General features: G+C 47.3%; 1 protein-coding gene across 1 annotated transcript in view; it reads left to right on the top strand.

Moving 5' to 3' along the window:
* Nucleotides 1–7931, top strand: part of RUFY1 (RUN and FYVE domain containing 1) — a 372133-nt gene extending 364202 nt beyond the window's left edge. Inside the window, exon 18 of the mRNA XM_082252884.1 lies at nt 7427–7931. Coding sequence (XP_082109010.1) covers nt 7427–7570 — 144 coding nt within the window. The 3' untranslated portion in view covers nt 7571–7931. The remainder of the gene's footprint in view (nt 1–7426) is intronic.
* Nucleotides 7932–24948: the final 17017 nt, after the last annotated feature.

Raw genomic sequence — 24948 nt, 5'->3', positions numbered from 1 at the left:
TTGTTTTTTTTTTTCAAGATTGTCGCTCTTTTTTTGTTTATAGTGCAAAAAGTAAAAATCGCACAGGTGATCAAATACTACCAAAAGAAAGCTCTGTTTGTGGGGGGGAAAATTACGTCAATTTCATTTGGGTACAGCGCCGAACGACCGCGCAATTGTCTGTTAAAGTCATGCAGTGCCAAATCGCAAAATAGGCCCTGGTCTTTGAGCAGCCAAATCTTCCGGGGCTTAAGTGGTTAAAGTGGTTAAGTACGATCACAGCACTTAGGACTCCCTGAACAATGGGAGTAGCATATATGGAAAGAAAAAGAAACAAGTGCACTATCAAAAACTCAAAAAGTGTGACATGTGTGAAACGTGACACACCTTATTATAATCAATTACCTGTTGCAAGACATAAAATTCTTACTCAATTCTAAAAGTATTCATATTGTATCAAATAAAATGGTGACATTATATAAGTATATAAAGTGAAAAAATGTTATAAGCATATATGGTGCTATTATAGATCTCTGTGTTGAAGAGCCAAAGTAATTAACCACTTAAGCCTCGGAAGATTTTACCCCCTTCCTGACTAGGGCCTATTTTGCAATTCGGCACTGCGCGACTTTAACGGACAATTGCGCGATCGTGCGACGCTGTACCTAAACTAATTTGACGTATTTTTTTTCCCACAAACAGTGCTTTCTTTTGGTGGTATTTGATCACCTGTGCGATTTTTTGATCATGTGCTATAAACAAAAAAAGAGCTTCAATTTTGCAAAAATAACAATATTTTTCAAATTTTTTATATGAAATTCCACAAAAAAAATGTAAAAATCAAAAATTTTTAACATTTGTGGCCAATTTGTTTTATCCTACCTATGTTTGGTAAAAAAAATCGCAAAAAGCGTATTTTGATTGGTTTGCGCAAAAGTTATTGCGTTTACTAACTAAGGGAAAGATTTTTGTCTTTTTTTTTAACGAGTAATGGCGGCGATCTGCGATATTTTTTGGCGGGACTGCGACATTGCGGCGGACAGATCGGACCCTTGACTGACATTTTTGACACTTTTGAGGTTACCAGTGACATTACTAAAGTAATCAGTGCTATACATATGCACTGTTACTGTAAAAATGACACTGGCAGGGAAAGAGTTAACTTTATTTGAGAGGGAGGGGTTAAGTGTGTCCCTAGGGGCGTGATTCTTACTGTGATTGGATGTGGCTACTAGTGTAAGAACAGAGATCAATGGTCCTACATAGTAGAACCGTTGTTCCGTGAGTATAACCTACCCCGTGAGAAATGCCTACCCTCGTCACTTCCTGTGAGGAACAGCTGAGCAGCGTAGGAGTGCGCATGCTCACAGCCGGGATACGTAATGGAACAGCTGAGGAGCTGACTAGTGTGCATGCACGAAGGGTATGAAATGATCATGGCGGTGTGTGTAACGCGGCGGTTACATTAAAACAGCTGTGCTGCAATATGAGTCATCTCCGCTCCTGTCCCTGTCACTACCCTGATCTTGGCTAGTAAATATAAAAGCGGCTCTCGGCTCCGTGATTTATCTTTTCATACACCTGCCGCCGCTTTTATATTTACTAGCCCAGATCAGGGAAGTGACAGGGATAGGAGTGGAGATTACTCCTATTTCAGCCGAGCTGTTTTAATGTAACCGCCGCGTTACACACACTGCCGTGCACCGGAAGTGAGGGTAGGCATTTCTCACGGGTAGGTTTTTTTCACGGAACACAGTGTGATCTCCATTCTTACACAGGGGAGAATGACAGGCGGCTGTGTTTACATTTGCCACCTGCCTTTCTCCCGCTCTAACAACGATCGTGACATCAGGTCCGCCGGGCACACGCGCGGGGGGCCCGTGAGCGAGCGGGAGCGCGCCTCCAGCGGCGCACACTCGCTCCCCAGAGCCTCACAGGCTAGCGATGTAGACCTACGTCGCTTTGCCTGGCTTTGTCGGCTGATTGCCGACGTAAATTGTCGTTAGGCAGTCGGCAAGTGGTTAAGAGGCTTATAAAAAGTCCCATTACAAAATAGCAAATAAAACAATCTCTACATAAAATCAATTTTGCAAAGTGTCAGTGATGATTCTCCTCCGAGTGCTGCATGCATCCCAAGGTGCTCAATAAAGGAAAAGGTGGCTGCTTATCACAAACAAGCAATCATATAGCCTTTAGAGAGCTCCCCAGAGAGGACTCAGAAGGGATCACCACCTGTGGTGACAGTTTAAATAATGATGGTGGGTCTCATAATTCTCTAACAGTATGCAGAGATCTACAGGAATATGGTGGCATATTATACACAGACATATGGTATCATGCCTCGTGGCTTTCCAGTTTGAGGTTTGAAGGTGTAACACCATAGCTGTGCCATACTTATATAGCCACCTGTGATGAGTCACTTACTGTAATGTTGCCATTATATCGTAGCCTATATAGTGTGGACTCCATTTCAATGCTATATAGTATCCAGACATCTGCAACATTCTTTTTCTTTGTGAAGCCATTAGGGAACACCCTACAAGCCTTATCAAAAACATCTGTTACTCTGGTATAGCTGATGTTATGTTATTACTATCCCATGTTTTGTGTTTCTCTAGCGCTCATCGACAGACGTAGTCCTCGGTGATACACCACCTTCGGGTTATGTTACCTCCGCAGGAGCAGGACTAGACAGGAAATTAAAAAGCTCTGGCCACACCCTAGGGGCAGTCCCAGAGGGTATATCCTCTCTCTCTCTGCCTCAGCAAATCAGTTATTTTCTGTCTAGTTAGGAGTAAGGACCTAGATACCTTGCTGGGATCTTAGGTCCTGGCAAGAATTTTTTTCTAAAAGGATTTTTAGACAGCTTTTTTTCTCCAGTGTTCCTGTGAGATCTTCAAGCAAGAAAGCTGAACTGGGCGACGGGCTGGATGTTGAGATCCGGTGGTCACCCCAGTTCAGCCTACGAGCGCGTGCAGGCCATAGCTCCGCGCTGGGTCGGCCGCGACAAAGTCCCATTAAAAGGACTGAACCCGCGAGTTAAACGTCTCGCTGAAACGCCAAAGACCATGAGTCACGGCGTCCGTATCGGTCGACAGCCCTCCCGCCCCGGTGGAGAGGGGTACTGTCAGGAGTTGGTGCCCGCCTGGTTCCGGTATGGTGAGTAGTATGTTCCCCCTTTTTCCCTGACGGGTTTTGTGGTGAACGCGGGCCCCTCTCTGTATGGTAAGAAAGAGCTCTTTCTATCCTATAACATGTCACAAATCCTCCTACTTTGAGTGTGATTTTATGTGTGCAAAAAGCCAGGAGGCTTGGTTTGGGAGCTAACAATCTATTGTATACATGTTTTAAAGATGTAATCTGTGGCATTCTGGGAATCTTATGGGTTAAGTATAAGCTACCTACCAGTCAGAAGCCACGGACATGTAGACTGCCTTCCAAATCAGATCTCCAGCTATTAGCAGGCCTCCCGAACGACCATGCGGTCCGCCAGGGCCGGTACCGCCAACCACGCCATATCCCCATGCAGAGAGAGTGTTGTGTGCCCTGCAGCACACCGCTAGTCAGCACAGGCCGCCGCCATTTTTTTTGCTGGATCGCACGAGCCGCCATTTTGGCGTAGCCTCGTGTCTCCAGCATGGGGGCGGCCATGTTTGAGGTGATCCTACACCTCGTGGAGCTTGGGGGAGGCGCCGGAAGGCGTGCAGAGGGGCGGAGCCGCCTCCCTTCTTCCTGGGCAGCCAGCCAAAAGACTTCCTGTTTGTCAAGACAGCGCTGTAAGCTGTTGCAGTTTTACTCTGAGCATCAAGTGGTGAGCCTGGGGGTCTATCTCTCTCTCTCTCGATCGATAGGGATCCCTAGCAGGTAACACTAAGGGGCTTTTTGTGGCGCTGGGGGTCAGAAAAGAAAAAAAAAAAAAGTTTTTTTCTTTTGAATTATATTATCCAGGAAGTAACTGGAGTTATCATGGACCCTGCCACACATATTCCCCCACCTGTTTCCCTCGAGGGGGCCTCGGGACCCGCCGGTGCACAGAGTATAGAATCATTTACAGCAATTTTGGAGTCTATGGTGGCTCGGGTGGAGGCGGCCTGTCAGGGACGGGGGTCAAGGAAGCGACCCCCGCCTACCCCTATACCATCTGATACCTCTGACTCAGATTCAGAGATGGTCACGGCAGTTGCAGGTTCCTCTGCAAGGGCTGTTATCCCAGGTAAAGCCCCCTCAGACAGTGAGGAGGACGCTTCTTCTCCTGCTATAATTCAGGAAGAAGCATTGGTGGACGCACTAGTTGTGGCAGTGCAAGAAACCTTAAAACTTGAGGCTTTACCGGCAGAGGCAACTGAAACAGAGAGGCCTTTCGGTACTAATAAGCCCATCAAGATGGCGAAGGCTTTTCCGGTACCTAAATGTTTTGGTAATCAGATTAAAGGAGAATGGGAGCATTCTAAACGTACCTTTACTATTTCCAAGCGTATTGCTAGACGCTATCCGTTTGAGGAATCCATCATTAAGAAATGGACGGTACCACCAGTCGTGGATCCGCCTATTTCCAGGCTGAATAAAGCCACGGTTATTCCAGTGGAGGACACTTCGTCCTTTAAGGATCCGGTGGATCGAAAGATAGAAGCAGAGTCCCGCACTATCTTTTCTCTGATAGGGTCAGCATTTAGACCAGTAATTGTTATTGGTCTAGTTTCCCAGACACTTACGGAATGGGCGAAAATGGTACGCCAAGATCTTAGGGGAAAAGATATTCCCCAGGAGACATCTGATTTGATGGAACAGATCATACAAGGGCTACGGTTTATCTGTGACGCAGCCTTGGACACAACTCCCTTATTAGGGCATGCATCTAAGTTAGCAGTGATCCTCAGACGTGTGCTGTGGTTAAAATGCTGGTCAGCTGACCTAGGTTCCAAAAAGACCTTGACCAATCTCCCTTTTCAGGGGAATCGTCTATTTGGGGCCAACCTAGATGAAATCATTAAGGATGCCACTGGGGGCAAGAGCACTTTCTTGCCACAGGCTGCAAAAGCTAAGGGACCTCGCAACAAGCGAGGACCTTTCTTTACCGCCCATAAAGGGCGCCCGGCTGGTACTAGCGGGAAAGGCAAGACTCCTCCAGGAGGATTCAAGAAGGGCTGGTCGGACAAGCAGAGGACCAACCCAGCCAATCCCGAAGCAAAGGAGTACACAGCCTGAAGGTGCGCCCCCACCCGGTTTCAGGGTGGGGGGACGTTTTCACCGGTATTCAGGACATCAGATCGAGCATCAACCACTACTACCGGTGCGATTCTTCCCTTCCAACATTTAAGTACCACAGGAAGCGGTAGTTACCGTTCCCTGAATAGATCTTTTCCTTTACCCTTTCCTAAGATTAGTCCCGATACCTCACAGGAATCGGATCTGGTTGACCAGATAGGCCAAGTAGCCTCTAGTCGGGTGACTTCGGTCCCTGAGGTTCAACCAGAAAAGATCACCCTTCCTGATAACTATCAGGTATCTGATAAATGTGTGGAAACAGAAAACGACCAGACTTTCTCGGATGGTCGGGGCCAGATAGCTCTAGGGACGCCTGGTTCAGATCCAATCAGCGCCAGTGGTCCTAGAAATTCTAGGCTGGCCTCCTCAAGCCGGCCTGGCCGACTTGGACATGCTAGTCGCAGACGTTCCGTGGGAACTTCGTCTCAGGGAGTGTCTGTGGTCTCAAGGACCAAGTTACCTTCGTGCTTTACAGTCGCTGGTTTTAATGGCCTGGCCATTGAGACCCAAGTACTGAAGGACAGAGGTTTGTCTACTTCTGTCATTCCTACCCTTATTAAAGCAAGGAAAGCGACTTCCAGCAAAGTCTATTATCACACATGGAAGACTTATATTGCGTGGTGCGAATCTTTAGGATTTCCTCCACGTACCTATTCGGTCTCTCGAATATTGGCCTTTTTGCAACAAGGGGTTGAGCAGAAGCTAGCCTTGAGCACCATCAAGGGTCAAGTTTCAGCATTAGCAATCTTCTTTCAGAAGCCGTTAGCTACCAAATCCTTGGTGCGGAATTTCATCCAGGGGGTGCGGCACCTGGCTCCTCCAGTCCGCGCGCCCTTACCGCCCTGGGATCTTAATTTGGTTTTGTCGGTTCTACAGAAACCTCCTTTTGAAAACATCAGGGAGATTCCCTTGCTTACTTTATCCCAGAAGGTGGCCTTCTTGGTGGCTATTACTTCTGCTCGCAGGGTGTCAGAACTGGCTGCATTATCATGCCAGTCCCCATACCTAGTGATTCATAGGGATAAGGTAGTACTTCATCCTAAGCCATCTTTTCTTCCTAAGGTGGTTTCAGATTTTCATCTGAATGAAGATATTGTACTACCTTCCTTGTGTCCTCAGCCCAAGCATCATCGGGAACATGCGTTGCATTCCTTAGATGTGGTTCGGGCAATCAGGGTATACCTGAAAGCTACGGAATCATTCCGTAAGACGGATTCACTTTTTGTGATCACGGATGGCCCCAGAAAGGGTTTGCCTGCATCTGCCGCAACCATTGCCAAATGGATTAGACAGACGGTGGTACAGGCTTATTCTATTAAGGGTCAGAGTCCTCCGTTCCCTGTTAGGGCGCACTCCACTCGAGCGCTCAGTACTTCCTGGGCCTTTCGCCATCAGGCGTCAGTGGTCCAGGTATGTAAGGCGGCCACCTGGTCGTCGGTACATACCTTTACAAAATTCTATAAAATTGATGTGACGGCATCGGCGGATGCCTCATTTGGCCGCAAGGTGTTGCAGGCCGCAATTTGAGGAGACCGGTGGTCTACCTCGAGGGTTTTTTTCTGTTTGAAAATTTTTTTGTTGAGTCTCATCATTAAGGATGAGCATTGTAAACTTCTAGTTGGCACCGGTTGGGCCTTCTAGATTGGGATTTGATTTCCATTTTCCCACCCCTCAGTTGTGATACTGCTCTGGGACGTCCCGAAGGTGGTGTATCACCGAGGACTACGTCTGTCGATGAGCGCTAGAGAAAAATGGATTTTTGTAAAATCTTACCGTAAAATCCTTTTCTCTTAGCTCATCGACAGACGTAGTCCCCGCCCCTCTGTTTTGGAGTTGGGTTGGGTTAAATTCTCTAAGCACTGCTTTTTCACATAACTGATTTGCTGAGGCAGAGAGAGAGAGGATATACCCTCTGGGACTGCCCCTAGGGTGTGGCCAGAGCTTTTTAATTTCCTGTCTAGTCCTGCTCCTGCGGAGGTAACATAACCCGAAGGTGGTGTATCACCGAGGACTACGTCTGTCGATGAGCTAAGAGAAAAGGATTTTACGGTAAGATTTTACAAAAATCCATTTTTTCACATGACTAATTACAGTAACACCTCAATAAGTCACCCCATTCTGAGGATTGGGCATATTTTTTAAGTATATTTAATTCATAAACATTACTTTCTTTATTTTGTAGCATCATTGTCGAAATTGTGGAGATATCTTTTGCAATACATGCTCAAGTAATGAACTTTCACTGCCATCATACCCGAAGCCTGTACGTGTGTGTGACACCTGCCATAACTTACTGCTGCAGAGATGTTCCTCAAATTGTTCTTGATCTCCAATGCTTTTTATGAATTTACAGAAGAAAAGGAAGTCTGTTTTCTACAAGTTCTACTACTATTTACTTGTTAGAAATATTATCTAAATGTATATTTTTCTGGTACTGCCTTCATAAGAAAAATCAAATGCCATACTAGCACGCAATCAATGACAAAGCCATTACAGCCTATTTTGTGTATGTCAATAACATAACTCTAATATCTTACATTTTCTGTACCTTACGTTGCACAGTTTTGCAATGAGATTGAAACTTAACCTGCATTTGTAACGTGTAAAGAAATGTGCCTTTGTGGATTTTCAGCTTTTTGAAAATATGCAGATCATATTTGATATAAATCATCCTTTGATACCAGAAATAAAAAAAAAAAAAATATATATATAAATTTCTTTTGTTGATAAGCCATCTTTTATTATATACATACCTCCCTATTAACGTTTAGATGTAATCTCCCTTTTTCCTCATATAAGTGTACTTTTCAGTATTATACATTTAGAGTTAAAGTTTCTTCTATAGGTAGAAAATGCACATTATTAAGATGTTATTCGTTGTAAGTCAGCCAATCAAACTTTCAGATATACTACTAATACCTCTGTCTGATGGAAAAGCTAAGATGAGATTTGCCTTATTTTTTTTCTCAGCCTCCCTGTAGCATTACAAGGCTTCCGTGCTTAAAATAGTTCTAAAGGCATACGTTTTTTTTACCCTAATGCATGCTTTGCATTAACCACTTAGGACCGGAGGATTTGGCCGCTCAATGACCAGGCCCTATTTTGCGGTTCCGCACTGCGTTATTTTAACGGACAATTGCGCGGTCGTGCGATGCTGTACCCAAACGAAATTGACGTCCTTTTTTCCCACAAATAGAGCTTTCTTTTGGTGATATTTGATCACCTGTGCGATTTTTATTTTTTGCATTCTAATTTTAAAAAAAGCGACAATTTTTAAAAAATTACAATATTTTTCACATCCTTTTATATGAAATTCTCAAAAAAAAAAAATGTAAAAATCAATTTTTTTTTTTGCATTTTAGGCCAATTTGTTTTCTGCTACATATGTTTGGTAAAAAAAAAAAAAAATTGCAATAAGCATAGTTTGATTGGTTTGCGCAAAAGTTATTGCATTTACTAACTACGGGAAAGATTTATGTCATTTTTATTGTTTTTTTTTTTACTAGTTTTGGCGGCGATATGCGATTTTTTTTTTTTTTTTTTTGCGGGACTGCGACATTGCGGCGGACAGATCGGACCTCTAACTGACATTTTTGACACTTTTGGGGGTACCAGTGACATTACTACAGTAATCAGTGCTAAAAATATGCACTGTTACTGTAAAAATTAAACTGGCAGGGAAGGGGTTAACATTACTGGTGATTAGTGGGTTAAATGTGTCCCTAGGGGTGTGATTCTAACTGTCAGGGGGCGTGGCTTGTGAAGTAATCACAGAGACATGCGATCCTATATAGCAGGATCACAAAGCCTCTGTGATTACTTCAGGGAGAATGACAGATGGCTGTGTTTACATCAGCTGTCTGTCCTTCTCTCTCTGCTGCTGGAGATCGCGAGTGGCCGGTGGCGCTCACCCCCAGAGTCTCCTGAGCGAGCGACGCAACATAACGTTGCTTTGCCCAGGAGCGGCTGCCTGCCACAGTAAAACTGTGGCGGACGGTCGTTTTGTGGTTAAGGTAAAAAAACCCTCCATGATCAGCTCCCCCTTAAGTGGAGGTAAGGGGCCACTCTGTGCAACACCATTGCATAGAGTAGATAAGAGTAGCATGTTTATTATTTTAATTAGAAAAAAACATTCTTTAGAATCACTTCATATAATTACCTGAAGCTTACTGACCAGTTAGTGCCCATTCACACTAGGGCGACTCACGAGGCGACTTGGGTTCCCCCCGAGGTCGCTTGACATAACCAAAGCAATGTAATTCAATCAGTGCCATCTTAATTGCCACTACTGAAGTCGCTCCGACTTCAGAAAAGGGTCCGGTACTACTTTGAGGCGACCAGTGATCCGACCTGTCCCATATACTTCAATGGGAGTCGCCTCCTTATCTTAATTGAAGCGACTTGTGATCGACTTTCCAAAAAAATAGTATTGAACAAGAAAAGAGCATAATTTTTATTAAAACATGAATATGTCTTCTGTCAACCTGGCCGTTTTTCTTGCAGGCATTTATCGGGCATTTTTTTAGTCAGGCATGTATTTTTTTGTATTTAGTGTCTGGGGGGTCTAAAAAATGTACCTGTCAAGTTTCAGCTCTGTAGCATGTCCAGAACCCCCCAAAAAATAGCATTTTTCTTATAATTTTTAGTAGAAAACTAATGCGGTGTCTTTCCAGCTGTCTTTTTTTCTTGCAGGCATTTATCTGGCATTTTTTTAGGCAGGCATGTCTTTTTTTTGGATTTAGTGTCTGGGGGGTCTAAAAAGTGTACCTGTCAAGTTTCAGCTCTGTAGCATGTCCAGAACCCCCCAAAAAATAGCATTTTTCTTATAATTTCAGTAATGCGGCTTCTCTCCGGCTGGCTTTTTTTCTTGCAGGCATTTATCGGGCATTTTTTTAGGCAGGCATGTCTTTTTTTGTATTTAGTGTCGGGGGGGGGGGTCTAAAAAGTGTACCTGTCAAGTTTCATCTCTGTAGCATGTCCAGAACCCCCCCAAAAATAGCATTTTTCTTATAATTTCAGTAATGCTGCTTCTCTCCGGCTGGCTTTTTTTCTTGCAGGCATTTATCGGGCATTTTTTGGGCGTCTTTGGAGGCATGTGCTTCTTAAAAATTATATGAAAAAAGCTCTTTTTTTTTTTTAAGTTTCTGGACAGACAAAAGATGTTTCTCTATCGCTCATTGACAGACGTAGTCTTCTTGATTCTCAAGAGCTGGGTTATGTTGTCTCCGCAGGAGTAGGACTAGGCAGAAAGACAAAACGTTCTGGCTCCACCTTAGGGGCAGTCCCTGAGGGTATATCCTCCCTCTCTCTGCTACAGGGAATCAGTTTTTTTCTGTCTAGTCAGGAGTAAGGACCTAAGCTCCTTGCTGGGATCTTTTGGTCCTGGCAAGACTTTTTTTCTTTAAGAAAAAGACATTTTTTAGGTAGTTTTCTCCAGTGTTTTTTCCTGTGAGATCTTCAAGCAAAAAATGCCGGACTGGGCGACACTTGTGGTCACCCCAGCCGGCCTACGAGCGCGCGCAGACCATGGCATTGCGCTTGGTCGGCCGCGACATATTCAAGTAAGTATGCGGGGCCGGGCGACGGACTGGATGTTGAGATCCAGTGGTCACCCCGGTTCCTGCCTACGAGCGCGTGCAGACCAGAGCTCCGCGCTGGGTCGGCCGCGACGGAGTCCCAGTGAAGGGACTGACTTTGCGAGTTAAAAGTCTCGCTTGGACGCCAGGTACCAGAGAGTCGAGGCGTCCGGAGTGGTCCACAAACCCCCACCCCGGTGGAGAGGGTAATGTGAAGAGAGGGTGCCTGTCGGTTCGGTATGGTGAGTAAACGTTCCCTTTTTTCCTCGTTATGAGGCAGTATGTATTATGGGCCCCTCCATATATGGTCAGTATATATCTGATACTTACAAGTCCCCCTTGTAATACAGCATGTGTTTGTGGGAAGTGGACTTGGTTTAAGAGCTAACACTCTACCCAGCAGACTGTAACATTACAGCAGACATAGGAGGTATAATCCTACCTTATGTGTAGTGTATCTTCTGTAGATCCATATATCGCCTCTTAGCAGAGATGCAGGTGGATGTGCTGGGAAAACGATTTCGGCGGTCCGCCGCCATTTTGCCGTAGACCGAATGCATGTATGTCCTCAGGTCACGCCGGCCGCCATGTTTTTGGAGTCTTATGTCTCTTCTATGGGGGCGGCCATGTTTTGTGAGCCCAGCTACCTCGTGGAGAGCTGGGAACGCCGGAAGGCGTACACAGGGGGCGGAGCCACGCCTTCTACCCGGGAAAAAGCAAACAGCTCCTTCCAGTCTGTGTAAGACAGACGCTGACTGCAGTTGGTTGGAAACTGCACTGCATCGGTTGGTGAGCCTTGGGGGTCTCTCTCTCTCTCTCTGTGGGATCGAGAAGCAGGTACTCTGAGGGGCGCTATTGCGCTAGGGGGAGACACACAAAAAAAAAAAAAAAAAAGAAAAAAGTTTTTTTGTTTTGCTGGCAAAGGTGTCCTGTATTAACATGGACCCTGCCACTCATGTATCTCCTCCGGATCCCCTCGAGGGGTCTGCGGGATCCTCCAGCACCCCATTGACAATTGAATCATTGTCAGCTATTATGGAAACTTTTGTGTCCCGGGTGGAAGTGGCTTGTCAGGGACAGGGCGCAAGAAAGCGACCCCCGCCTAACCCCTTATTATCTGAAACCTCGGATTCAGACTCTGAGCCTATTTCTGCAGTTGCAGGTACTTCATCTGGGATTGGTGTCTCGGGTCCTGTCTCTTCAGACAGTGAGGAGGATGTTTCGGCATCCGCCATAGCCCGAGAGGAAGCGTTGGTAAACGCACTCATTGTATCTGTTCAAGAGACCTTAAGGTTACAGGGTATTCCATCGGAAATAGCTGAAACTGAAATCCCTTTTGGGACTAAAAAACGCATCAAAGTGGCGAAGGTTTTTCCATTGCCCAAATGTTTTGGCAATCCAATCGAAGAAGAATGGCGTCTGCCAGAACGCACTTTTACTATTTCTAAACGCATTGACAGGCGTTATCCGTTTGAGGAAACCCTTATTAAGAAATGGACAGAACCACCTGTGGTGGATTCACCAATTGCTAGATTGAATAAAGCCACGGTTATTCCTTTAGAAGACGCTCCGTCTTTTAAAGATCCAGTGGATCGCAAGATAGAAGCTATGTCTCGCACCATGTTTTCCTTGATTGGATCAGCTTTCAGACCTATAATAGCTATTGGTCTGGTTTCGCAGGCTGTAACTGAATGGACCAAGTGGTTACGCCGGGACTTAGAAGAGGTCCCTCAGGCGGTATCAGATTTGTTGGAACAAATGATACAGGGGTTACAGTTTGTGTGTGATGCGGCGTTAGACGCCACTCCATTATTGGCGCGAGCATCAGTCTCAGCAGTGGTTCTCAGGCGTACACTGTGGCTAAAAGGTTGGTTAGCCGACCAAGGTTCCAAAAAAGCATTGGCTAATATCCCCTTTTAAGGAGAGCGTCTATTTGGAGCCAACTTAGATGAGATCATTAAAGATCTCACGGGTGGAAAGAGCACCTTTTTACCGCAAAATTTTAAAGGTAGAGGAACTCGTCAAAGACGAGGGCCTTCTTTTTCTGCTCACAAGAGGTTTTTTCGTCCCGCGGGTGAAAAAACTAAGTCCTCCAAAGCTCCTGCAGGAGGCGTCAGGGGTCGTTGGTCGGGCAAGCAAAAGCCCGCCCCCTCCAGACCTGAAGATAAACCATCCAAAGCCTGAAGGTGCGCCCCCACCCATAACTGGGGTGGGGGGACGTCTTCGCCGGTTCCCGGAACCATGGCTTTCCAGAATCCCGGACAAATGGGTTTGCGAAGTCATAAGGTCAGGGTACAAGATCGAGTTTCGATCTCTCCCACCGGCGCGATTCTTCCCTTCCAATATCCGACTATCCTCAGATCGTTTAGAAGATCTGCGGAGAGCAGTCACAGATTTACTACAACAAGGAGTGGTAGTCCACGTTCCTCGGACAGAACGGTTTCAAGGGTTTTATTCAAACCTGTTTACAATACCCAGGAAAGAGGGCAAAGTGCGTCCAATTCTGGACTTAAGAGCACTCAATTCTTTCGTCAACATAAGAAGATTCAGAATGGAGTCCATTCGCACGGTAGCAGCCTTCCTGCATCCAGGGGATGTCCTAGCGTCCATAGACATCAAGGACGCCTATCTTCACATTCCCATTTTCGCAGGACATCAGCGGTTTCTACGCTTTTCCGTAGAGGAGAACCACTATCAGTTTGTGGCGTTACCTTTCGGTCTCGCCACGGCTCCGCGGGTCTTCACAAAGGTGTTGGCCCCAATGTTGGCACTTCTGCGCCAAAGAGCTATATCGATCCTTGGTTACCTAGACGATCTTCTGCTTCATGCAGAGTCTCCTCAGACCTTGCTACAAAACATAGAAATTACTATGATTTCTTTACAGGAATTCGGGTGGCTGGTGAACCAGCAAAAGTCATTTCTGGTTCCCACCCAGAGGCTCGAATATCTGGGTCTAATTCTAGACACAGTCAGGACAAGAGTTTTTCTTCCGGTAGGGAAACTCCGAAAGATTCAATCAGCAGTCCAGTTGTTACTGTCCAACAGCTGGTCTTCCCTTCGGACTTGCATGAGGGTTCTGGGGTTGATGGTGGCTTCGTTCGAAGCAGTCCCATTTGCCCAGTCCCATACCCGAATTCTTCAGCAAGAGATTCTTCTCAGATGGAATCGTAATCCGGAATCCCTGGACAATCAGATCCGATTGAGCAAACAGACCAGAGAGTCTCTGGTCTGGTGGCTTCGGTCTCCGATGCTCAGCCAGGGAAAGTCATTTCTGCCAATATATTGGACGATAGTGACCACGGATGCCAGTCTATCCGGATGGGGAGGAATTCTCGGTCAGTTATCTGTCCAGGGACTTTGGTCCCCGGAAGAATCCAGGTTACCGATAAATGTATTGGAACTGAGAGCGATCAGACTTTGTCTGATTCACTGGACCGAGCAGCTCCAGGGCAGCCCGGTTCGGATCCAGTCGGACAATGCCACGGCCGTGGCTTATGTCAATCACCAGGGGGGCACCAAGAGTGTCCGAGCGGCCAAAGAAGTGGCTTGCATTCTTCGCTGGGCGGAACGATTTGTTCCAGCAATCTCTGCGGTGTTCATTCCGGGGGTGGAGAATTAGGCAGATTATCTCAGCCGTCAGACCCTGGATCAGGGGGAATGGTCCCTCCATCCAGACGTTTTCCACCAGTTGTGCCTACGGTGGGGCACCCCGGATGTGGATCTGTTGGCATCACGATTCAACAGGAAAGTTCAGAGATTCGTGGCTCGCTCCCGCGATCCTCTAGCAGAAACCGCAGACGCACTGATCGCCCCGTGGGGGCAATACCAGCTAATATATGCCTTCCCTCCTCTCGCGTTACTGCCAAGACTTCTTCGCAGGATAGAGGAGGAAGGAATCCCAGTAATCCTGGTAGCGCCGGACTGGCCTCGTCGAGCTTGGTACGCCGACATGGTCAGACTGGTGGCGGACGTCCCGTGGAGACTTCCTCTCAGGGAGGATCTACTGTCTCAGGGACCGATCTTCCATCCTGCTTTACGATCGCTGGCTTTAACGGCCTGGCTATTGAGACCCAGGTGCTGAAGGACAAAGGTTTGTCAGCTTCAGTTATTCCTACTCTAGTTGAAGCAAGGAAAGCGACTTCCAGAAAGATTTATCATCGCACATGGAAGTCCTACATTGCATGGTGTGAACCTTTGGGGTTCCGTCCTCGGTCTTATTCGATTAGTCGAATATTGGCTTTTCTGCAACAAGGGGTTGAGCAGAAACTGGCCTTGAGTACTATCAAGGGTCAGGTCTCAGCATTAGCCATCTTCTTTCAGAAGCCTTTGGCTACTCATTCCTTGGTGCGGAACTTCATCCAGGGGGTGCGACATCTGGCTCCGCCAGTGCACGCGCCGTTACCCCCCTGGGATCTTAATTTAGTGTTGTCGGTTCTTCAGAAACCTCCCTTTGAAGATATTAGGGAGATTCCTCTACCCACGTTGTCCCAGAAGGTGGCCTTCTTGGTGGCTATTACTTCTGCACGCAGGGTGTCAGAACTGGCCGCATTATCTTGTCGTTCACCATATCTGGTGGTTCATAGAGATAAGGTGGTTCTTCGTCCGAATCCATCCTTCCTACCAAAAGTGGTTTCAGAATTTCATCTGAATGAAGAAATTGTATTACCTTCCCTGTGTCCTAAGCCCAGTCATCCTCGGGAGTTTGCTTTACACTCCTTGGATGTGGTCCGGGCGATCAGGGTATACTTGAAAACGACAGACTCGTTTCGCAAGACGGATTCACTTTTTGTGATCCCAGATGGACCCAAAAAGGGGTTGCCTGCATCTGCCGCGACCATTTCCAGATGGATCAGACAGACGGTAGTACAGGCTTATTCTATTAAGGGTCGGGAGCCCCCGTTCCCTGTTAAGGCGCACTCCACTCGGGCACTTAGTGCGTCATGGGCCTTTCGCCATCAGGCGTCAGTGGTCCAGGTGTGCAAGGCGGCTACCTGGTCGTCGGTGCATACCTTTACTAAACATTATAAAGTTGATGTAATGGCATCGTCTGATGCCTCGTTTGGCCGCAAGGTTTTGCAGGCCGCAATTTGAGGAGACCAGTGGTCTACCTCGAGGGTTTTTTCCATTGGAAAATTTTTTCTTTAGTCTCATTCTTTGTTTATAATGAGCCTTTAAAACTTCTAGTTTGGCACCGGTTGGGCCTTCTAGATTGGATTTGATTTTGTCAATCCCACCCCTCATTTGTGGCACTGCTTCTGGATGTCCCAGCTCTTGAGAATCAAGAAGACTACGTCTGTCAATGAGCGATAGAGAAAAATGGATTTTTGTAAGATCTTACCGTAAAATCCTTTTCTCTTAAGCTCATTGACAGACGTAGTACCCGCCCCTCTATCATTGAGTTGGGTTGGGTTAAATTCTCTGTACTGCTTTAAAACAGAACTGATTCCCTGTAGCAGAGAGAGGGAGGATATACCCTCAGGGACTGCCCCTAAGGTGGAGCCAGAACGTTTTGTCTTTCTGCCTAGTCCTACTCCTGCGGAGACAACATAACCCAGCTCTTGAGAATCAAGAAGACTACGTCTGTCAATGAACTTAAGAGAAAAGGATTTTACGGTAAGATCTTACAAAAATCCATTTTTTTCCTTCAATGTGAGTGACCTCAATTAGCATTCTTATCTACTTTCTAGCATCAAGCTAGACATTCCACAGTTCAGCCACTCCTACACCTCCCCCATAAACGTTATCTGTACATTGGTCTGCCATACTTTTTTGTAATATGTAAAAAAAAAAAAACAGGAAAAGGAAATTAGGTCACAACACATCATATTGTGATTGGCCAAATAAAAAGTCGCCTCGCGCTGAAATCGCGCCAAAAGCGACGCGACTTTAGTGGTCGCGGCAGTGTGAACCGGCACTTATACTCTTCTGGTAAAGGCACTGGCACGACTTAGTTTTGTTACAAGTAGTGGAAATAGATCATAAGAACAAATTGATCCCATAATGTACTCCAAGAAACAGATTTTTTGGGGAGTTAAACATCCTATTGTCCTTATTGTGCATTTCAGGAATATGTACAGTATCTCACAAAAGTGAGTACACCCCTCGCATTTTTGTAAATATTTTATTATATCTTTTCATGTGACAACACTGAAGAAATGACACTTTGCTACAATGTAAAGTAGTGCGTGTACAGCTTGTATAACAGTGTAAATTTGCTGTCCCCTCAAAATAACACACAGCCATTAATGTCTATACCGCTGGCAACAAAAGTGAGTACACCCCTTAGTCAAAATGTCCAAATTGAGCCCAAAGTGTCAATATTTTGTGTGGCCCCCTTTTTTTTCCAGCACTGCTTAACCCTCTTGGGCATAGAGTTCACAGGTTGCCGCTGGAGTCCTCTTCCACTCCTCCATGACAACATCACACAGCTGGTGGATGTTGAGACCTTGCGCTTCTCCACCTTCCGTTTGAAGATGCCCACAGATGTCCAATAGGTTTGGAGACATGCTTAACCTGTCCATCACCTTTACCCTCAGCTTCTTTAGCAAGGCAGTGGTCGTCTTGGAGGTGTGTTTGGGGGGGTTATGTTGAAATACTGCCCTGTGGCCCAGTCTCCAAAGGGGGGGGGGAATCATGCTCTGCTTAAGTAAGTCACAGTACATTGTGGCATTTATGGTTCCCTCAATGAACTGTAGCTCCCCAGTGCCAGCAGCACTCATGAAGCCCCAGACCATGACACTCTCACCACCATGCTTGACTGTAGGCAAGACACACAAGTGTCCTCACCTGGTTGCCACCACACATGCTTGACACCATTTGAACTAAATAGGTTTATCTTGGATTCATCAGACCACAGTACATGGTTCCAGTAATCCATATCTTTAGTCTGCTTGTCTTCAGCAAACTGTTTGCGGGCTTTCTTGTGCATCATCTTTAGAAGAGGCTTCCTTCTGGGGTCGACAGCCATGCAGGCCAACTTGATGAAGTGTTTGACGTATGGTCTGAGCACTGACAGCCTGACCCCCCACCCCTTCAACCTCTGCAGCAATGCTGGCAGCACTCATATGTTTATTTCCCAAAGACAACCTCTGGATATGATGCTGAGCACGTGCACTCAACCTCCTTGATCGACCATAACGAGGCCTGTTCTGAGTGGACATGTCCCTGTTAAACCGCTGTATGGTCTTGGCCACCATGCCGCATATCAGTTTCAGGGTCTTGGCAATATTCGTATAGCCTAGGCCATCTTAAGTTAGAGCAACAATTCTTTTTTCTCTTACGTCCTTTGACAGTCGCCGCCCGTTCAGTCAGCCTTCACTAGTTGGTAATTGCACCCTCTGCAGGAGCAAGCTAGGCAGTTTGAAATGTTAATAAAAAACTTTCTATACTTAGACACACCTCTAGGGGGCCGTCCCTCAGCCATTATCCTGATCCAGTTATCACTGTTCCTCAGTTTTTTGCTGCCTAGCATCAGGAGTAGGCAAGCTCTTCCCTGCTGGGACCTAGCATCTCTTTGTTTTTTTCTTAAAAAATGTTTTTTTCTTTTGAAAATAGCTTTTTAATTTCTCTCACTATCCCTAGTTAGTCAGGGATTTTCCTGGAGGACTACAAGTGATAGCAGAGCTGGGCCTCGCACAGAATAATATAGATCCTTATGGAGTCCCAGCCTGTCACCAAGCGTCGCAGGTCACTGGTGCGCCCAGGCCTCACAACGAGAGCGCCCCTCGGGATGGGGACGAGCCTGTGGAGATCCATCTTCGCCGGGAGTGTCTCAACCTCGGAACGGCCAGTGTGTTGCTAGCATCCCTCCCTGGCTGACGGCACCCCCACTCAGGGTGGGAGGTTTCCTGTATCAGAGCAGTGCCCGCATTCTCTGGACTGGTGAGTACTACTACCCCCTTGTCCCTGGGACTAGGATCTGTAGGGTGGTTCTGTAGGCCCACTGTTAGGGGATGGCAGTGTTGGTGGCTTCTGTGATATCCCCCTTCTGGCCAGCGTAGTAAGTTTTACTCCCTCCCTGACCCTGCTGAGGACGCTATGCGGTGCACTTGCTGTACTTGGGGGGCTCCATAGCATAAAGGGGTTCTCTCTGGGGTCCCCTGTGGTGGCCAGATCATGTGTGTATACTTTGGCGCCGTTTAGCGCGGCAGCCATCTTGGATGAGGGCAGGCTGTCTGGGCTCATTGTAAGGGCAGCAGCCATTTTAGCTCCTTGTCTTGGCGCCATCTTGGGTGTGGGCAAAACGCCTAGTAAGGGCGACAGCAATTTTGCCTGTGATTCCTCCCATTGACTTTCATTAGGCACCACTTTTTTGTGGCTCATGGCGGACATTGGACTCTATGGGTGTTAGGTCACTTCCTCCCTCCCTTCCTTTTTTCACTGAGCAGCGTGTGGCAAGTACTGACACTGTGGGGGAACTCTTACTGTTTTCTCTGGCATTTTCTTGTTAAAACTGTTTTCTCTTGTGGCTACTGCCTTTTCTGAAGGGGCTCTTCAAGTAGTGCAAGTGGCGGTGGAGGTCCGCGGGACCCGCCATTTTAAAGGGCCAATGTCCCATTCATTTTTAATTGCAATAATGGACTCCCAGGATAACAAATTCCCCACAGACTTGGTTGTGGCTTCAGGTACTCCTGAATCCTCTTCCATGGCCTCATTATTTGCTGCTCTTGCGACTTGGCGTCCAAGGTGGATCTGCTGATGTCGGAACGCACTTCTCAAAAACGGCCTATGCCCTCCCAATCCTCTGACTCAGGGCCTGATTTGGTTGCCACGGACAACGTCCCCCCCGGAGGAGTCCCTGTCCTCACCTTCCGAGGGGGAGGAGGAGGAGTCTTCCTCCTCAGGGGCGCTGGAACGCGCTGTGATGGATGCACTTATTAGTTCCATTAAGGAGACTTTGAATCTTGATGATGAGCCATCTCAGTCAAGTAAGCGGGCTGCCTTCAGGTTCCGAAAGGCCCAGAAGTCAGGTCAGGTTTTCCCCTGCCCCGAGGAGTTCACGAAATTGTGAACGACCAATGGCGTTGCAAAAAACATATGCTGGTAGTGCTTAAGAAATGTCACTACCGCTATCCCTTTGCGGAGGCTGTGGACAAACGTTGGATGGTGTCACCTAAGGTGGATCACACTGTTTCTAGGCTAAATAAATCCATCTTGATGCCGGTGGAGGACTCTCCGGTGTTCAAGGATCTGGCAGATAGGAGGCGCTTTCCCACCACATGTATTTGGTGGCGAGCTCCCTGCTCAAACCTGTGTTTGCCTCGGGATGGTCTCTCAGGCTGTCATGGCATGGTCCAAGGTGCTTCGGAGCACCCTGGTGGCGGAGTCGGCCTCTCCGACTGCCCTTCACATGGTGGATCAAATGACCCAGGCTGGGATGTACCTGTGTGACGCGGCCTTGGACGAGGCTCCGTTAGTCGCTCGGCTGTCTGCGGTCGGGGTCGCGGTCCGCCGCATTATTTGGTTGAAAAGACTATGTCTGATGTCTCTTATGTGGGGAGTCGTCTTTTTGGGGACACTCTGGATGAGTTGATCAAGGGGCTTACGGGGGTAAGAGTACTCTTTTGCCCCAAGCCTCTAAGGGAAAGTCCACCCGCGCTAGGCTGGGCCTTCTTTTAAAGCTCAGCGTGGGTCCTTTCGTGCCTTCGGGGCACAGGATAAAGGAAAATCCTTCAAGCCCTCAGGTGGTCACAAGAAGCCGTGGTCAGGTAAGCCAAAGGCCGGTCAGGCCGGTTCAGCGGCCCAGCCCACCTCTTCTTGAAGGGACGCCCTCACCAGTTTCAGGGATGGGGGGTGTCTGCATTGCTTTCAGGTACCCTGGTTGTCCAGGATTCAGGACAGGTTGGTTCACAAACTGATTCGTTCAGGGTACAAGATTGAGTTTCGATCTCGCCCCGCAGACCAGTGGTGTATTTTGGTTTTGTGCTGCCCTAGGCAAGACTAAAATTGGGCGCCCACCCTTTCCTGTGTGATGCACTTACCTCCTGCCTGTCCTCATCTTTTGGGCCCTCGGTCAGCTTGTTGATGTCCCAGCTGGGAGCAGAGAGGAGGTTTGAGAAGGAGTGTAGGCTCTGGGAGGTGCCAGGGATGCTGCACTCGCTGCTGCTTAGGACAGGGCGGTGCCGTGGCAGTTGAGGTCTTCTCCCTCACAGGCTCTCAGTTCTAGCCAGCTTCCAGGGTGGGCCGGCAGCCCGCTTGCTGTGTCAAGACGTCGCAACTCAGCAGCTGCTGTCGGCGGTGGATTGGTGAATTTTGCTTTATTGCCCTGCACCCCAATGTCACTGGACCAGCAGGACTCTTTGGGCTCCACAAGCACTAAGTGCGGAGGAGGAGGAAGTTAAAACCTCCTCCACTTTGAATCATGGCCAGGGCCAGGGTGTCACGGCCGTGACGTCACTGGTTGCTAGATGCCAGCCGGCTCTAGCAAATAGTGGCCAATAGACTCTCAGGTGGAGGTGGGGGCAGCTATTTTGCTGCCCCCCTGCAAAGTGCCGCCCTAGGCCTGGGCCTAGTTGGCCTAGGCCAAAATACAGCACTGCCGCAGACAGGTTCTTTCCATAAAATCTCCATCTGACTCCCGATCGTTTCAGAGATCTCATGGGGGGTTACAAGATCTGCTTGCCCAAGGACCCATTGTGCCAATGCCTTCACGGGACAGATTTTGCGGTTTTTATTCCAATCTGTTCATGGTGTCCAGGAAAGAGGGCAAAGTGTGTCCGATTCTGGACTTCCTGGCCTCGACTTGAAGGATGCATATCTGCACACCCCTATCTATGAGGGTCATCAGAGATATCTACGCTTTGCGGTGTGGAGGGGGGAGGAGTTACGTGACGTCACCTGCAGTCCTGGTCGGAAGCAAGTCTATCGGCGCTCAGGACACCAGTGTTCACATCATTGTGCTGATCGTTCTGCGGATACCCCAATATACGTAATGTAAGAGGCTTTTACTACTTCAAAATAAAGGTATTTATCAAACAGTATCACGCTATGGTATGCCTTTGTTTGCATTGCATGGGGAATATATCTTCTGAGTGGGAAGAATCCTATTGAGAAGGGGAGATTTGAGTTGCTGCTATCTGGAGGCTCGCATTGGAAGGCTGCTTTGGTGGTTCCATATGTTACATGCTGTTTCAATGCAGCTCTCAGGTGAGAGGCTGTAGTCGCTGGTGAAGGATTTCTTGCACTTTATATTGGGTTTCTATTGCCTCGATGGACTTTCCCTTTTATCTTTAAAGAATTGAGACAGAAGATTTTAGAATGTCATATGCTTTGACCTTACAGACTTTTTTATATATATATATATATATATAGTTTTATTGGATTTTATCCTTTACCCTTATGATTACTGTACTGTTTTTATGATCTTATTATCCGGGTGTTGTTCTTTGTACCTTGGTGTCAGCAGCTTGGTCCATTTATTTATGCTTGCGCTGATAAAATTTTTTTCTACATTGTCATTTATCGGCTTCAGGGTTGCCCGGTTCGAGTACAGACGGACAACACCACAGCGGTGGCTTACATCAATAACCAAGAGTGCCCAGGCGGCCAAGGAAGTGGCTGAGATCCAACTCGGGCTGAGACGCACGTTCCGACGATTTCGGCTGTTTACATTCCAGGTGTGGAAAACTGGCAACTATCTGAGTCGCCAGACCCTCGACCAGGAAGAATGGTCCCTGCATCCGGAGGTGTTTCGCTTCCTGTGTGCCCGGTGGGGGTCTCCGGACGTGGACTTGTTTGCGTCCCGTCTCAACAACAAGGTGCGAAGGTTCGTGGCCAGAACCCACGATCCTCTGGCGGACGCGTTGGTGGTGCCTTGGCATCGGTTGATTTATGCCTTCCCTCCGATTCAACTGTTATCCAGGTTCCTCCGCAGGTTGGCGTTTCGAACGGATGCAGGTCATTCTGGTAGCCCCAGACTGCCTGCGTCGGTCTTGGTACGTAGACATCGAGCAGATGGTCGTTGAGCCTCCCTGTCGGCTTCTGCTGAGAGACAATCTTCTGCCTCAAGGGCGGATCTTCCATCCTGCTTTACAGTCTCTGGCTTTGAAGGTGTGGCTGTTGACAGCCAGGTCTTGAGAGACAAGGGTCTTCTGAAAGCTGTCATTTCTACCTTATTGAAGTCTCAGAAAGCTACCTCTAGAAAAATTTATCAACACACCTGGAAGGCGTAAATTTCCTGGTGCGAGTCGCAAGGGTTCCATCCCCGCTCCTTTTCGGTGGCGAGGATTTTGTTATTCCTGCAGGAAGGTGTGGACCAGCGTTTGGCGCTGACCGCGATAAAGGGTCAGTTGTCGGCCTTAGCCATTCTATTTCAGCATCCCTTGGCGACTAATTCCTTGATTCGCACCTTTATCCAAGGGGTGCGGCATCTGGCTCCCCCGAGGAGGGCTCCTTTGCCTCCCTGGGACCTAAATTTGGTGTTATCCGTGTTACAACTGCCTCCCTTTGAGAACATCAGAGACATTCCTCTGCCTGTGTTGTCCCAGAAAGTTGCTTTTCTGGTAGCTATCACATCTGCTCGCAGTGTCTGAATTGGCGGCTCTGTCTTGCCGTTCGCCTTATCTGGTAGTTCATAGTAATAAAGAGGTCTGGCGACCCAATCAGTCTTTTCTCTTCAAGGTGGTCTCAACTTTCCACCTCAATGAGGATATCGTGTTACCTTCGCTTTGTGCGAAGCCCAAGCATCCCAAGGAATTTGTCTTGCATTCCTTGGATGTGGTCCGGGCGGTCAGGGTTTATCTGTCTTCCACTGAGTCTTTTAGGAAGTCTGATTCTCTGTTTGTCCTTCCTGAGGGACCTCGAAAGGGTTCGGCTGCGTCCGCGGCAACCATTTCTAAGTGGATCAGACAGACGATTATTCAGGCCTATTCAATCAGGGGTCAGGTTCCTCCTTTCCCTGTAAAGGCTCATTCTACTAGAGCTGTCAGTGCCTCTTGGGCTTTTCGCCATCAGGCTTCTGTGGCTCATGTGTGCAAAGTGGCGACCTGGTCGTCTGTGCACACTTTCACAAAATTCTACAGAATTGATGTGCTGACATCCTCGGATGCTTCCTTTGGCCACAAGGTTTTGAGTGTAGCGGTTGTTTGAAGAGACGTGTTTTTTTTCCTGTCTCTTCCTGGGGTGTTTTGTGTTGTTCTGGGTTAGCTCCTGTTTTGAGCTTTGTTGCCCTGTTGGCTCAGTTTTTTTTCTGGCCTGGTTGATACGTTACCTTTTTGGTAGGTTGCATCTATCTTCCCACCCCTCACACCTGCACTGCTTTGGGACATCCCACTAGTGAAGGCTGACTGAACGAGCGGCGACTGTCAGAGGACGTAAGAGAAAATAGAATTTTTGTAAGAACTCACCATAAAATTATTTTCTCTATAGTCCTCTGACAGTCGCTGCCCCCACCCCTCTGGTTATTGGATCTGGGGGTTATTGCCTTCCGGTACTGCTTGTTACAAACTGAGAAATATATATATATAACAATTTTAGTGTTAAAGAAAAGTGTCCAAAAATAAAAGTCCTTGTAATTACAGTATCTCACAAAAGTATACACCCCTCACATTTTTGTAAATATTTTTTTTTATATCTTTTCATGTAACAACACTGAAGAAATGACACTTTGCACAATGTAAAGTAGTGCGTGTACAGCTTGTATAACAGTGTAAATTTGCTGTCCCCTTAAAATAACTCAACACACAGCCATTAATGTCTAAACCGCAGGCAACAAAACTGAGTACACCCCTAAGTCAAAATGTCCAAATTTGGCCCAATTAGCCATCAGCCTCCCTGATGTCATGTGACTCCTTAGTGTTACAAAGTCTCAGGGTGTGAATGGGGAGCAGGTGTGTTAGATTTGGTGTTCTCTCTCTCACACTGGTCACTGCAAGTTCAACATGGCACCTTATGGAAAAGAACTCTCAGAGAATCTGAAAAAATAGAATTTTTGTAAGAACTTACCGTAAAATTCTTTTCTCCGAGTCCTCTGGCAGTCGCCGCCCGTTCAGTCAGCCTTCACTAGTAGGTATGGTGCCCACTGCAGGAGCAAGCTTGGCAGTTTGAAATGTTAAGAAAAAACTTTCTATACTTAGACACACCTCTAGGGGGCCGTTCCTCAGCCATTATCCTGATCCAGTTATCATTGTAT

Source organism: Pelophylax lessonae (assembly GCF_965119305.1).
Source record: "Pelophylax lessonae genome assembly, chromosome: 4".
Lineage (NCBI taxonomy): Eukaryota > Metazoa > Chordata > Amphibia > Anura > Ranidae > Pelophylax > Pelophylax lessonae.
The sequence above is the reverse complement of the archived record's forward strand: the minus strand, read 5'-3'. Positions and strand labels throughout refer to the sequence as shown.